Consider the following 16703-nt stretch of genomic DNA (forward strand, 5'->3'; position numbering starts at 1 on the left):
ACATTGATCGTTTTTTAAATAAATAATATGCTAACTAACGGCAACTGCCAACAACAAAATAAGAAACAACAGAAATAGTAACTAAAATAGTAACTTCGTAACATCTAATATAAATAACTAATATATAAACACACACATAAAACCCCTGAGGACCCAAATGAGCCCTCCACCCACCCCCCCGCCCCCCCCCCCCGGGTTGCTGCTGCTACCTTTCCTATTTTCCCTTATCGCTCTGCGAGATAGTCGAGGAACGGTTGCCACCGCCTGGTGAACCCTTGAGCCCAACTTCTTAGTGCGTACTTTATCCGCTCCAATTTTATGAACCCTGCCATGTCGTTTATCCAGGCCTCCACGCCCGGGGTTTTGCTTCTTTCCACATAAGTAGAATCCTTCGCCGGGCTATTAGGGACGCAAAGGCCAAAACATCGGCCTCTCTCGCCTCCTGCACTCCCGGCTCATCTGCAACCCCAAATATAGCCAACCCCCAGCCTGGTTCGACCCGGACCCCCACCACCTTTGAAATCACTTTTGCCACACCCACCCAGAACCCATGCAATACCGGACATGACCAAAACATGTGGGTGTGGTTCGCCGGGCTTCCCGTGCATCTCCCGCATCTATCCTCCACGCCAAAAAATCTACTCAGCCTTGCTCCAATCATATGCACCCTGTGTAGAACCTTGAATTGTATCAGGCTGAGCCTGGCACACGAGGACAAAGAGTTTATCCTACTTAGGGCATCTGCCCACAGCCCCTCCTCAATCTCTTCCCCCAGCTCCTCCTCCCATTTTCCCTTCAGCTCCTCTACCATCGTCTCCCCCTCGCCTCTCATTTCCCTATATATATCTGACACCCTACCATCACCCACCCATGCCCCCAAAATTACTCTGTCCTGGATCTCTTGCGCCGGGAGCTGCGAAAATTCCCTCACCTGTTGCCTCACAAATGCCCTCACTTGCATATAGCGAAATGCATTCCCAGGTGGCAACCCATATTTTTCTGACAGTGCTCCCAGACTCGCGAACGTCCCGTCTAAGAACAAGTCCTGCAATTTCGCAATTCCTGCTCGCTGCCAAGATTTAAATCCCCCATCTATCCTTCCCGGGACGAACCTATGGTTGTTCCTTATCGGGGACCACACTGAGGCACCCGTCACTCCCTTATGTCGTCTCCACTGCCCCCAAATTTTCAGAGTTGCCACCACCACTGGGTTTGTGGTGTATTTTTTCGGGGAGAACGGCAACGGCGCCGTCGCCAGTGCTTTTAAGCTAGTTCCCCTACAGGACGCCATCTCCAGTCTTTTCCACGCCGCTGCTTCCCCTTCCCTCATCCACTTACATATCATTGACACGTTGGCGGCCCAATAATAATCACTTAGACTCGGCAGTGCCAGTCCCCCTCTGTCCCTACTGCAGGAACCCCCTCTTTAGTCTTGGGGTCTTTCCAGCCCACACAAAGCTCATAATATTCTTGTCCACCTTCTTAAAAAAAGCCTTTGTAATCAGTACAGTGAGGCACTGGAACACAAAAAGAAACCTCGGAAGGACCACCATTTTAACCGCCTGCACCCTGCCCGCCAATGACAGGGGCGCCATGTCCCACCTCCTAAAGTCCTCTTCCATCTGCTCTGCCAGTCGTGCCAAGTTAAGCTTATACAAGGTTCCCCAGTTCCTGGCCACCTGGATCCCTAAATACCGGAAATCCCTTGTTACCCTCCTCAACGGTAAATCGTCTATTCCCCTGCCCTGTTCCCCGGGGTGCATCACAAACAGTTCACTCTTCCCCATATTCAATTTATATCCTGAAAATTCTCCAAACTCCCCGAGTGTCTGCATTATCTCAGGCATCCCCTCCACTGTGTCCGCGACGTACAACAACAAATCATCCGCGTATAATGACACCCGATGCTCTTCTCCTCCCCTAAGTACCCCCCTCCACTTCCTAGAGCCCCTCAGTGCTATGGCCAGTGGCTCAATTGCCAACGCAAACAGTAACGGGGACAGGGGACATCCCTGTCTTGTACCCCTATATAGTCGGAAGTGGTCAGATCGTTGCCTATTTGTAATCACACTTGCCACCGGGGCCCTGTACAGGAGCTGAACCCATCTAATGAACCCCTCTCCAAATCTCCTCAGTACTTCCCACAGGTAGTCCCACTCCACTCTATCAAATGCTTTCTCTGCATCCATCGCCACCACTATCTCTGCCTCCCCCTCCGGTGGGGGCATCATCATCACCCCCAGCAGCTTCCGTATATTAGCATTCAATTGCCTCCCTTTAACAAACCCAGTTTGATCATCATGCACCACCCCAGGGACACAGTCCTCTATCCTCGTCGCCATCACCTTGGCCAAGTGGCCGTTCACTTTTAACGTAATTCTGATGGGCGCAACCCTGGGGACAATAACACAGTGTAAATTGCTGGTTCTCCTCCTCCTGGTCCTGCACATAGAATGCCCGACCTCTAGGGGAGGGGGTGCAGTAACGGCTGGGGTTCCGGCGGCTCCTGGGCTTGCCCGGTGCCCCGGCCCTGTTCACAGCACCCAGCACACCTGCCACCCTCTTGCCGTTGTTTCAGGGGAAATCCTCCCAGTCGCACCTAGGCGCTAGGTGGCAGCTCACATCGTCCGCATCCGGGAGCAATTAGTCGGCGGTTGTTCCGGCGGCCAAGGTTCAGGACCGCCAGGGCTCTGCAACTCTTTGACCCGCACTCTCTTGGGACATGCCATGCCCACCACCCTCTGGAGGGTTAAGTCTGCCTCCGTAAGGAGTGGTCTTTGGCTACTGACCGTCTCAGAGCCCACAGACGAACAGGTCCTGCAAGGATTCGGACAGTGATGCCCCAAACTCACATGCGGCACCGAGCATCCTCAAGCGCCCCAAAAAGTCGCCATTTGATTCTCCTCGGGTCTGCGAGGTCGGGTGGAACCGGTACCGGCAGACCATTATGGGTGGCTGTGGATTAAAGTCCACCTCAACCAGATCCACCAACGTGGCCAAAGGCTTGGAGTCTGGTCTATCCAGGTGCATGAGCCTCTTGATGAGCGCATAGGTGGGTCCCCCGACTGCCGCCAGCAGGATAATGGCCTGCCTTTAATCCACAACAATCCCGTTCGATCAAAATAAACATTGCACCCCTTCTATGTATTGGGTCCAGTCATCAGTACCTGTGTCGAACTGGTTGAATTTCCCAATATGCGGCATATCCCCGTCCAGAGTGGAGGCCTAAGTGGGCCTGAACGAAGTGGGCTGCCAGTAGAACACATGGTGGTTGCAGCAGCTCCAATTTCCCCTCGTTGCCAGTACAGAACCCGAACGGGAGAGACGACAGGAACTCACGGTCGGGTAGGAATTAATGATATAGCTCCTCTCCCAGAAGGGCCAGCCTCCCTGACCTGCATCTAGGTCAGGGTTTTTATACTATGTGGATTTCCCTTGTTAAGGGGAAACCCCATCCCCAATTACCGAGGGAGTTCATACTCAGCTGTGTAAGGGGGGAACTGAATGGAGCACAATCCTTGGCCCTCAAGGGGGTTATAACAGTATCCATTTTGTGGATCTTCACTCCAGCCCGTATCTGTGATACTTCTTTCTTGCTAGCTCAGTTGGTATGCATTTCCCGGTAACGGGTTTAGAGCGGCAATACCAATAGTTCCTGAAACAAAACCAGAAAATGTTGGAAAATCTTAACAGTCTGGCGGTGGCGAGGATTAGATGTCTAAATTGAAGTGAAAGTGAGGCAACGTCAGGTCAGTCCTGTGGAAAACGAAAAAACATTCCACCACTGCAACAATTACATCCATGAGAATAGCCGGCTGACAGCCATGGTAGAGAATAGATTATGCTGCTGCAGTGGAAGGTCACATGTTCTTATTGATTGTGGATGCAGTCTAAATGGCCAAAAAGCATGAAATCCATTACAATCGAACAACCATCGAAAATATTTGCAAGACTTGGTACACTGGAACAGGTGGTAAGTGACAATGGTACTCAGTTCACTTTGAAGGAGTTAGAGGACTACTTGAGGCAACGATATACAGCACAAATTCAGTTCCGTATTATCATGCAAAATATGGGTTGGCTGCACATTTCGCTCAATCGTTGAAATATTCCATCAAGGCATCAAAGGACCACAGTACATGGGCAAGAAGAGTAAACCAACTCTTATTGCCGTACTGGAATACCACACACGTAACACAGAGCACACCAGTAATGATGCTGTTCAGGAGGAAACTGCGAACAGTTTGATATGTTACTCCCACCTGATATGTCAGAGATTGTCAAACGACAACAACAAGCACAGATTGATGGAGAAAATAAAACTCGAATCAGTGAGTATTAAATAAAGGAGTGAGTACCAGCCAGAAGTACACAACAACGAGAAATGGGTAATCCTACTGTGATCTTAGCGAAGACAAATCCAATATCGTACATCGCACAGGCAGATGCTGAGAGAGTTTGACGATGTCATGCTGACCAGCTACTAACTTTACAAAGTGAAAATCGCGGAGGCATCTCAAGATGTATTTCCCTTGGACAATATAGACAATGATACTTTGGAATAGAGGCCGGAGGCAAGTTCAGATTTTGTTTCCGAGGACTTCCCAATACCTACAGAGATGGACACTGGAGTAACTTCCCAGGAAGTACCACCTACTGAAGGAAAAGAGGACACATCCAAGGTCTTGAGTAGCCAGGCTCAAAAACATCGATTACAACCTAAAAGGAATAGACATCCACCCAAGAGACCATCTTCTTGAGTTGTATATGTGTTAATAGAGATTATGCATAAGTGGGTCTGTTATACAAATATTAAGCACTTGGTGTACTCAAGGAGTAAAGGGGGAGGGGTGTTAAGTACCAGAAAATGCATCCCTGCTGGTGAAGCATCATGTCATATGTAGTGACATCAGCAGAGTTTGCGAGGGCTTCAGTTCTCCATCTTAGATTGTGAGAGCAACATCCCTGAGAAAACCCCTCATCACGTTTGTAAGAATCCCAAGTGTTGGCAGCTCCATACTTTTTCTCTTTGCGGCAAACTCAAAGATATAACAAAACACTTAATGATTTTTGCAAGAGGATAAGCTATTTTCAAGTTATGCACGGATAAACATAATGATTGTAACATTCGCTTGGTAGTACTTGGTAGAACTTGAATATTGCTGAAAAGAGACATGTTGCAGAAGCTTTTTGTCTCGCAGTCATCAGGACAAACGTAAGAAAGCTAAACTTCAAACGATTATAGCAATTTATACTGCAGGAGCAAAAGATGCTGCTTGGTACTACATGTTCCCTAATTGGGGAGGGAAATAGAAGGGGAAATCTGTAAACAGACCAGTAGTAAGAGTGGAATATGAACTTTATCATTGAGACATTTATTAGGACAGGAATAGTGCAAATGGAGAAAAGAATATAGAATTCTAAAATTATATACAGGACTTCTTTCTCAGTATGTTTATATGCCTACACGGGGAGAAGCATTGCTAGTTTTAGTTACAAATAACAGAATAGATCAAGCAGATGAATTAAATATGGGCGAGCACCTTCGAATCAGAACATGATACGATTTAAAGTTCAAAGTTAGTCTAAAAACATGTTCAAGTGGAATATGGTAGCTTTAGAAAGTTTAAGACCAAGTTAACTAAGTTGAACCTAAAAGTGAATTCAAATTTAAAAAAAATATTTTATTCAAGGCATTTTCATATAAACAATCCAAAGCAGAACAGCTAAACAACATTGTAAACAACCAACACCCACAACCCCTCTCCCCTAATCACAAACCTCCTTAAAGAAATCACTGAACGGCTTCCACCTCCGAGTGCACCCAACCAGCGGCCCTCTCAAGATAAACTTGACCTTTTCCAGCCTTATTAATTCCACCAGGTCACTCACACACACCCCCGCTTTTGGCGGCTCAGAGTCCCGTCACCCAAGCAAAATCCATCTCCGGGCTACCAGGGAGGCAAAGGCCAGAATATCGGCCTCTCTCACCCCCTGGGCTCCTGGGTCCTCCGACACCCAGAATATCGCCACCTCTGGACTCGGGACCACCTCCACCCCAGCACCTCGGACATTACGTCTGCGAACCCCTGCAGCCTTGGACACGTCCAGAACATGTGGACGTGATTCGCAGGCCCCGCCCAACCGTGTACCGGCTACACCTATCATCCACCCCCTCAAAGAACCTACTCTTCCTTGCTACCATCATATGCGCCCTAAATATTACCTTAAACTGGATGAGGCTTAACCTGGAACACGACGAGGACGCATTCACCCTCCAGAGGGCCTCTGCCCATGTCTTGGCCCCCACCTCCTGCTCCCACCTGCGCTTTATGTCCCTCAACAGAGCCCCCTCCCAGTCCATCAACTCCTTGTAGACATCGAACACCTTCCCCTCCCCGATCCTGTCCCTCGACAGCACCTTGTCTTGCAACCCCAGGACGGTAGCCCAGGAAAGGACGACACTTCTCTCCTTACGAAATCCCGGACCTGCAGGTACGTAAAACCGTTTCCCACGGGCAGCTCATACACTTCCTCCAGGTCTTCCAACCTCGCAAATTTGCCCCCCGAGAACAGATCCCCGAATCGCTCTATCCCTGCTTACCGCCACCCCCGAAACCTCGCATCCAAGCCACTGGATCTTCTCCTTGTCCAGAAAGCGGTGCAACCGCACCACCATCGCCCTTGGCGGCCCGCCCGCCTGTGGCCTCATCGGCGCCCTGTGCGCTCGGTCTACCTCCAGGGGCCGGTCAAAGGCCCCCTCCCCCATCAGCTTCTCCAGCATCTTAGCCACGTACACACCGGCCTCTGCACCTTCAAAGCCTTCAGGCATCCCCACGATCTTAAGGTTTTATCTTCTGGACTGATTCTCCAGATCTCAGAGCAGCCCCCTTGCCCTCCGCCATCTTATCCTGTGGTGCACCACGATGACTCTCCTGTTCCAGCAGCTATTTCCTTCTTGGCCCACTCCTAGTTCGTGGATCCAGCCAATCACACCTTCCCCAGGCACTCCTGCAGCTCTTGCACTCAAATGCTTCGCCCTTCGGGCAGGGAAAAGACCAAAAAGGTCCGCCATGAGCGGGAGCCACCAAATGTGCAAACGCTCACTCTATGGCCGCCACCGTAAGTCATGAATTCAAATCTGACCATAACAACATATGAATTAGGACCATTCAGCCCCTCAAGCCTGCTCTGACATTTGATAAGATTATGGCTGATCCTATTGTGGCCTCTACCTGGTTTAGGGGCTGGTTTAGCACAGTGGGCTAAACAGCTGTCTTGTATTGCAGAACAAGGCCAGCAGCGCAGGTTCAATTACGGTACCGGCCTCCCCAAACAGGTGCCGGAATGTGGCGACTAGGGGCTTTTCATAGTAACTTCATTGAAGCCTACTTGTGAGAATAAGCTATTCTTCTTCTTATTATTTATTATTACCTCCCTGTCAACCCTTTAACTGCCTCGTCAATCAAGTATCTATCTAATTCAACCCTAAAAATATTCAATGACCCTACCTCTACTGCTCCCTGCGGAGAATTCCATAGACTAATGACGTTGGAAATTTTTTTTTCCCTCACTGCTGTCTTAAATGACACCCCTCATGTTTAAACTGTGCCCCTTCATTCTAGTCTCTCCTGTAAGGAGAAATGTAATTTCAGCATTCAGTAAACTCAACAAACACAGTCATTTGTAATGTCACAGCACAAGAACTACTGCACTGTTATAGATGCCCTGCAGATTCGCTCAGTAAATTAAGAAACAACTTGAATGGAGGCGGAAAGAAAATTCACACAAAAATAATGGATGTGATTTTTTTTTTTTTTTTTTTAAAAAGGTGCAGAGCAGAAGATTAAATATGTATCATTAAATTAAGACTTAAGTTTCAGGAAGATGTACACAATGAAGAGGTTAGAAACTAAAATTGAAATATGTACCATATGGCAGCCAAAATGTCTGATAAAAATGGGAAAACAGGAGAGGGCTAGAGAAAACAAGGAGGGAGTACGAGGAGAGAATCGTAAAAATATTTAAAAGAACCAAATGGTATATTCCATGTAAACTATGTGGCAGCATTCTACAAAAACATCAGTAAATAGGGAACTGTTCACTGTTAGTTGGGACCTCCTCCTTCTTCCACCCTCAAGGGAAACGATTTAGTGCAAGTTAAAAGGATATTAACAGGCATGGTTAGCATGTAGGTTGCTTTAGTAATTATGAAATAAAAAGATATCGAGGAGATAAATAATAAATTGCATAAATGTGAGGAGACTGATAGAATAAATAAAAAGTATTAAAGAAGTTAGTGAAGCAAAGAGAAAATGTTAGCATCCAATGGAATTTATCCATGGATCCTGAGACAACTGCGAATAGAAATCATGAAGGCCTTTGAAATTATGGGCAGAATTTTACCGGCTCTGAAATTTTCTGCTGCCGGAACCAAAAGCAGTTGGAGTTAACTGCCCAGAGACATCACAATCTTACGGGAAGTTCACTATCCTATTAAGGACAGCAGGCCGATCCCCAAGGCAGGAGATCCAATCAGAGAACCAAAGGTGTGGATGGTTTGCAGCCTCTGTGAGAGGGGTGGAGGCTGAAGCCAGAAGAAAACCAGGTGAGCACCACAAAAATGGAGATATTTTCTGAAGCCCTCAGAAAACGCTAAAATGCTTTATTGTGGCACCAGGATTGCGTGTGATTGCAACTGTGGCCTTCTCATTCTAGTAGCTCAGTGTGGGGGGATTGTGAGGAAGAATCGATAGCTCCCTGGCCAATCACTGGGTTGCCAGTGTCCCAGCCTCAGCAAAAAGCCCATCTGATTCAGAGGTGGCTGGCTATTGCCTCATTGACCCTACCACTGGCAAGATCACCTCTGTCATGAAACCAACCTTGCACACGATTTTCAAATTTGGTCCGAGTCCTGCCTTAAATTCCTCCTCCCAGGCTACTGAGATTCTGCTCTAAATCTCAGCGTTCCATTATCAGTAGATGCATGCTGGAGTACTGGAGAATTGTCAATACAATGTCAGGTTTTTAAAAAGTAAGATAGAGCTAATATTAATAAATACAGAACAGTAATGGTCAGGGAAATTCTGGAATTTTTACAAAGATGAAATTACTAAATTACTCGGTGGAAACAGAGCCGCCAACATGGATTTCAGAAAGGATAATCTTGACAAACTTGATTACTCTCTGCAGAGATGACAGATAGAAGATGGCAGAAATGAGATGGTGCGGAAATTCAAGAGGCATTAAGATGACGACATGGTATAAAATAGAGATTAGCGATTAGGCATTTTCAGGTTGGCTGGATGTAGGCAGTAGTGTCACATATTGTATTTACTTCGCATTTTTAAAAATATTCGGTCATGGGATTCGGGCATCGCTGGTTAGGCCAGCATTTATTGCCCATCCCTAACTGCCCTTGTTCAGAGGGCATTTAAGAGTCAACCACATTGAATCATAGAATTTGCAGTGCAGATGGAGGCCATTCAGCCCATCGAGTCTACACCGACCCTTGGAAAGAACACCCTACCCAAGCCCACACCTCCACCCTATCCCTGCAACCCAGTAACCCAACCTAAACGTTTTGGACACTAAAGGCAATTTAGCATGGCCAATCCACCTAACTTGCACATCTTTGGACTGTGGGAGGGGAGGACACCGGAGGAAACCCACGCAGCCACGGGGTGAAAGTGCAAACTCCACACAGACAGTGACCCAAGCCGGGAATCAAACCTGGGACCCTGGAGCTGTGAAGCATCTGTGCTAACCACTGTGCTACCTTGCCGTCCATTGCTATGGATCTTGAGTCACATGTAGGCTAGACCAGGTGAGGGTGGCAGACTTCCTTCCCTAATGGACATTAGTGCACTAAACGGATTTTTACAACAATCAGCAATGGTTTCATGGTCATCACTGAACTTTTAATTCTGGATTTTTAAAAATCGAATTCAAATTTCATCATCTGCCAGGGTGGGTTTCAAATCTGGGTCCCCAGAGCATTACCCTGAGTCTCTAGTATATGTACAGATTGTGGAACTGGAAAACAGTGTGCATCCAATCTGCAAGCAATACTTACAAACAGAAAGCACAATAAATAAGTGAAGTGGTCAATTTTAGTTAAAATTTAATAAGAATGGGGTAGATTGAGTAATGCAGAAAAGCATAGATCAATTAAAGAATGAAAGTTAAAATTAAAATTTTGCAAATATTTTAACTGGAGAGAATGGAATACAATCTGAAAGGAAGTCCTCTTTAAAACTAAGAATCCTCATGTATGGTTTTCATACCTTTTGTGTACCATCTCCCTCGACAATGGTAACTGCATGACATTCTTTTGCACATGTATGATTCCCGCAGGGCAGGAGTCGTCCACAAGTTCTCTTACAGGAGTAGGGCCCTACTGCATGGCAAGGCAAATGACTAACCTGAAATACAAAAATATATGCATCACAAATATCTTTGCATCAAAACATAATGTCAGATCTCAAACACGCAATGAAGAAAATGTATTTTCACCTTTGTTGTTTCCTTTTGCTTTTCCTACAAGGAATTGGTTCCTACTCTGCTACTGGGAAAGGAGCTAGCTATTTGATGAGTTTCTAAGTAGTTACCATCAGTTACAGTCCTAAGTTATAAAATACCATACAAACTGGTGGTAAAGTTAATAAACATATAAAAAAAGAAAACTAAGTGAGTATAATTAAGTAATTAAAACACATTAACGATGGCAGGAGAGGTGATGGCTCATTGCGTGGATATCATCCGGGTGCTCCGGTTTCCTCCCGCAGTCCAAAGATGTGCAGGATAGGTGGATTGTCCATGGTGGATTGGCCATGCTAAATTGCCCCTAGGTGTCCAAAGGTTAGGTGGGGTTACAGGGCGAGGGAGCAGGCCTAGGTAGGGTGTGCTTTCAGAGGGTCAGTGCAGACTCAGTGGGCCGAATGGCCTCCTTCTGCCCTGTTATGTGTGTTTCTATGATGTGGGAACTCCCAGATGCCGGGATTATTTTCTCTCCACATTGAACTAACATCTATTGCTTTTTTTTAAATAAACATTTTATTGAGGTATTTTCGGTTATAGTAACAACAACAAAATAAACAATATACATGAAACCATGAACATAGTGCAAAAGCCATTTACCTCTCGTACAGGTCCCACCCTTATTGACCCCCTACTCTAACCTAAACTACTTCCCCCGCCCCCCCACCCCCGTCTGCTGACGATTGATTTCCCGCAAAGAAGTCGACGAACGGTTGCCACCTCCGGATGAACCTTAACAGTGACCCTCTCAAAGCGAACTTGATTTTCTCCAAACAGAGAAAGCTAGCCATGTCCGATAGCCAGGTCTCCGACTTCGGGGGCTTTGAGTCCCTCCATGCCAATAGTATCCGTCTCCGGGCTACCAGGGAAGCAAAGGCCAGAACGTTTGCCTCTTTCTCCTCCTGGATTCCCGGGTCTTCTGACACCCCGAAAATCACCACCTCTGGACTCAGTGCCACCCTTGTTTTTAACACAGTGGACATGATGTCCGCAAACCCCTGCCAAAATCCCCAAAACATGTGGACATGGTTCGCCGGTCCTCCCGCACATTTTGCGCACCTGTCCTCCACCCCAAAGAATCTGCTCATCCGGGCCACTGTCATGTGAGCTACCGTGAACAACCTTAAATTGTATCAGGCTGAGCCTGGCACATGTTGCGGACGCGCTGGCTCTACTCAACGTGTCTGCCCATAGACCATCCTCGATCTCACTTCCCAGCTCCTCCTCCCACTTGCGCTTCAGCTCCTCGGTCTGCGTCTCCTCCGACCCCATAAGCTCCTTATAAATGTCCGAGACGCTCCCTTTTCCTACCCACCCTCTGGAAACTACCCTGTCCTGAATCCCCCATAGCGGTAGGAGCAGGAAGGTTGACACCTGTTTACTTAGGAAGTCCCGCACCTGCAGATACCTGAATTTGTTTCCCCTCGCCAACCCAAACTTTTTCTCCAACGCCCTCATACTCGGAAAGCTCCCCTCTATGAACATATCCCCCATCCTCTCAATCCCCGCTCTCCGCCATAACAGGAACCCCCGTCCATACTCCCCGGGGCAAACCGGTGATTATCACAGATTGGGGCCCAGACCAATGCTCCCACATGCTGCCTCCACTGGCCCCAAACTCTCAGGGTCGCCACCACCACTGGACTGGTGGAGTACCGTGCCGGCAGGTACGGCAGAGGCGCAGTTACCAACTGGTGCCCTTACATGAAGCTGTCTCCATGCGTACCCATGCCGACCCCTCCCCCACCACCCACTTTCTGATCATGGCTATATTAGCCGCCCAGTAATAGTTGCTAGAATTTGGCAGCGCCAGCCCACCCTCTCCCCCACTCCGCTCAAGCATTACCTTCCTTACGCGCCCAGACGAAGCCCGTGATCACTCTGTTGACCCACTTAAAAAAGGACCCCGGAATAACGATGGGGAGACACTGAAATACAAATAGAAATCTTGGGAGGACCGTCATCTTCACCGTTTGCACCCTCCCAGCCAGAGACAACGGAAGCGCCTCCCATCTCCGAAAATCGTTCTTCATTTGGTCCACCAGCCGGGCCAGATTCAATTTATGCAGCCGATCGCATTCGTGCGCCACTTGGATGCCTAGGTACCTAAAGCTTCCCTCTCCTAACCTAAACGGCAGCTCTCCCAGTCGCCTCTCCTGTCCCCTCGCCTGGACCACAAGCAACACACTCTTTCCCATATTAAGCGTATACCCCGAAAACCGGCCAAATTCCCCATGAGCCATCATGATTTCTTCCATCCCCTCTATTGGGTCCAAAACGTACAGAAGCAGGTCATTCGCATAGAGTGAAACCCTGTGCTCCACCCCCCGGACCAGTCCTCTCCAGCCCCTCGAGGCTCAGAGCAATTGCCAACGGCGCTATAGTCAGCGCAAACAACAGTGGGGAGAGGGTGCACCCCGGTCTCGTCTCCCGATGCAGTCTAAAATAGTCCGATGTTGTCCCATTCGTCCGTACACTTGCCACAGGAGCCTGATACAGTAACCTGACTCAGTTGACAAAGCCCCGCCCGAATTCGAACCATCCCAGTATCTCCCACAGATAGTCCCATTCTACCCGATCAAAAGCCTTTTCTGCATCCATTGCGATCACGACCTCCACCTACCTACCTTCCGGGGGCATCACAATCACATTTAACAGCCTTCTTACATTGGCCACCAACTGCCTGCCCTTAGCAAACCCCGTCTCGTCCTCCCCATGACGTCCAGAACACAATCCCTTGCCTCATTGAACATCCTCATCAACACCGGCCAATATCCCAGAGAACTTTTTATAGAACACCATTGGGTACCCGTCCAGCCCCAGGGCTTTACCCGACTGCATGGCCTTCAGGCCCTCCACTATCTCTTCCAACCCGATCAGGGTCCCCAGCCCTTCTACCCGCTCCCCGTCCACCTTTGGGAAATTCAGCCCCTCCAATAAGTGCCTCATCCACTCCGGCCCCGCAGGGGGTTCCAACCTGTACAGCCTGCTGTAGAAACCCCTAAATGCCTTATTCACCCCGACTGAATCACCAACCAGGTTCCCATCTCCGTCCTTTACTTTCCCTATCTCCCTAGCTGCCTCCCTCGTCCTGTGGTCAGCAAGCTAAACTCCGCCTGTAACCTCCGCCGTTCCCTTAAAAGCCCTGCCTCTGGGGTCTCTGCATACCTCTTATCAATCTGTAGTATCTCCTTTACCAGTCGATCCGTCTCTGCCCTGTCCACCTTCTCCCTATGGGCCCGGATCGAGATCAGCTCCCCCCTGACCATTGCCTTCAGTGCTTCCTACACCACCGCTGCTGAAATTTCCCCCGTGTCACTGACCTGCGGGTAGCTCTGAATACATTTCCTCAGCCGCTCGCACACTCCTTCATCCGCCAAAAGTCCCACATCCAACCTCCAGTGCGGGCGCTGGTTACTGTCTTTACTAACCTGCAGGTCAACCCAGTGCGGAGCATGGTCTGAGATTGTAATCGCCGAGTACCCCGTGTCCACCACCCCAGCCAGCAAGGCCCTGCTCAAAATAAAGAAATCAATCCGGGAGTAAACTTTATGCACATGTGAGTAGAAGGAGAACTCCTTCACCCTCGGCGCCCCCCTCTTAGTTCCTTTGCCATTGCTGGCACCCTGCGCGTTTTCGAGCTTGACCGGTCCAGGCCAGGGTCCATAACTGTGATGAAGATCCCTCCCATGACCAACCTGTGCGCGTCCAGGTCCGTTATCTTCCCCAGCATCCTCTTAATAAACTCCACATCATCCCAATTTGGCGCATACACATTTACTAATACCACCTGCACCCCCTCTAGCTTCCCACTGACCATAATATACGGACCTCCCACGTCCGAGACTATTCTACCCGCCTCAAACACCACCCGCTTATTGATCAGGATCGCGACCCCTCTAGTCTTTGAGTCTAGTCCCGAGTGAAAGACCTGGCTGACCCAGCCTTTCCTCAGTCTAACCTGGTCCGTTACTCTAAGGTGCATCTCCTGCAACATTACCACGTCCGCCTTCAATCCCCTAAGATGCGCGAACACACGTGCCCTTATGACCGGCCCATTTAACCCTTGAACATTCCAGGTGATCAGCCTCGTTGGGGGGGGGGGGGGACGACTCATTGCCTGCCTGCCTGCCCACCCCCCCGTCGATCAGCCATCCCCTTTTTTAGGCCCGCCACCAGCCCGTGCTCCGCGCCTCCACAGGTCCATCCCCAGGCAGCCCCCGCCCCCAACCTCCTCTCTGTCCCTCAGCCCAAGTCCCTCCCTCGTCAGCAGAACATTCCTCCCCTCCCCCCCCCCCCCTAGTGACACCACCCTGTAACCCAACATCTTTACTGAACCAAACATATGCACACCCCCCACTGCGCTTCCGAGAGCTAGCTCGCCCAGTTAGCTCAGTGGCCCCCTTCCCCGGTGCCAGATAGTCTCCCACCTATTGTTCCCTCCCCACCCGCTCATACAAACAAACTCCAGCATCAAACAATCCCCATACAATTGCCCAACAGAAAAAACACCAAGATCAAAACAAGCACATCTCCATCCCCCAACAGTGCAAATGAAAACCTTAACTCACTCAGCTCTACCGCTGGTTCCAAATCGATGCAAACGGCATCACAAACATCTTCCATGAAACGCAAAACGAGAAACGTTTTACAAAAACAGAGAAACAAAAAGAAAAAAAACAAAACATGAACGTTGCAGCCAAGTTCAAAAGTTCTCAATCCATCACCAGCCCTTTCTTTTTCGCAAAGTCCAACGCATCCTCAGGCGACACGAAGTAGAAGTGCTGATCCTCATGTGTGACCCAGAGACGGGCTGGGTAGATCAGTCCAAACTTCACCTTTTTCTTAAAAAGGATCACCTGATCTGGTTGAAGCCTGCTCTCCTCCTGGCCACCTCTACACTCAGATCCTGGTAAACCCGCAGGATGCTATTGTCCCATTTACAGCTCCGTGTCTGCTTGGCCCACTGTAGAATGCGCTCCTTATCCGAGAACCTGTGGAATCTCACCACCATTGCCCTCGGGGGGTCTCCCATTCGCGGCTTCTTCGCGAGTGCTCTGTGAGCCCTATCCACCTCCAAGGGTCGGGAGAATGCCCCATCCCCCAGCAGCTTCACAAACATGTCTGTGATGTATGCCCCAGCGTCCGTTCCTTCGGACCCCTCCGGGAGCCCGACAATTCTTAGGTTCTGCCGGCAGAACAATTTTCAACGTCCTCCACCTTCTCCAGGAGCTTCTTCTGCTGGTCCCTCAGCATCCCCACTTCCAGCTCCACCGCAGTCTAATGTTCCTCCTGCTCAGCCAGTGTCTTCTCCACCTTCTGGATCGCCCAATCCTGGGCGTCCAATCTATGCTCCAGCCGCTCAATCGACTCTTTTATTGGGTCCAAGCAGTCCCGTTTCTGCGTAGCAAAGCCGTCCTGAATGATTTGCATCAGCTGCTCCATAGACTGCTGGGTCGACAAGCCAGAGGTCCGAACCTCCGCCATGCTGTCTTCTGTTGCAGCTACAGCCCTAGCCTTCTCTATCTTTTTGTTTCTGCCCTTACGAACACTTCTGGTCCTTCTCTCCATGCACCGAAGTGGGAATTCAGTAAACAATTGCCACTAACATCCGTTTTACAATTCAAGTCCGGTAGAAAAACGGGGGAAAGGTCCAAAAGTCCGACCTGAGCGGGAGCCACCAAATGTGCGACTTACTCCTCCATAGCCGCCACCGGAAGTCACCCTAACATCCATTTCTAAACATACGTATCCCCCTAGTCACTTGGGTAGATTTGTTTTCCTACTGCTACATCAATTCACATATCAAAAACAACCCTTAGACAGCTGCACTCATCAGTTCCCCTTTTATCCAATTTCATTTCTTTAGCTTACCTCAATTTCATTTTTGATCTTGATTTTACTCAATTCTTGAATCTTCCTTTTACTCCAGCATCTTAAGTTGTAAAATCGGCTATCCAGTTAAACCAGAAAAGCCTTGGGGCTGCAAGCAGTAATTTGATGTTTCACAACAGAGAGAAAGTGAGGAGTGAAATATTATGTGGTATACCTCACTGAAGTAATTGCAACTTTGCCTTGGGGGTGTTTTTACTGGATGTTTACATTTAAACAATCTGTAAGGGACCTAAAATGATATTTATTTGTGAGTCTAACCCAGTAGGAAT

The 16703-nt window shown here is 48.8% G+C and overlaps 1 protein-coding gene across 1 annotated transcript in view; it reads right to left on the bottom strand.

Moving 5' to 3' along the window:
- nfxl1 (nuclear transcription factor, X-box binding-like 1) overlaps window positions 1–16703 on the bottom strand; it is a 235755-nt gene that overhangs the window by 81743 nt on the left and 137309 nt on the right. The window contains 1 exon segment of the mRNA XM_072496719.1: window positions 10287–10424. Coding sequence (XP_072352820.1) covers window positions 10287–10424 — 138 coding nt within the window.

This window comes from Scyliorhinus torazame, chromosome 3, assembly GCF_047496885.1.
Source record: "Scyliorhinus torazame isolate Kashiwa2021f chromosome 3, sScyTor2.1, whole genome shotgun sequence".
Lineage (NCBI taxonomy): Eukaryota > Metazoa > Chordata > Chondrichthyes > Carcharhiniformes > Scyliorhinidae > Scyliorhinus > Scyliorhinus torazame.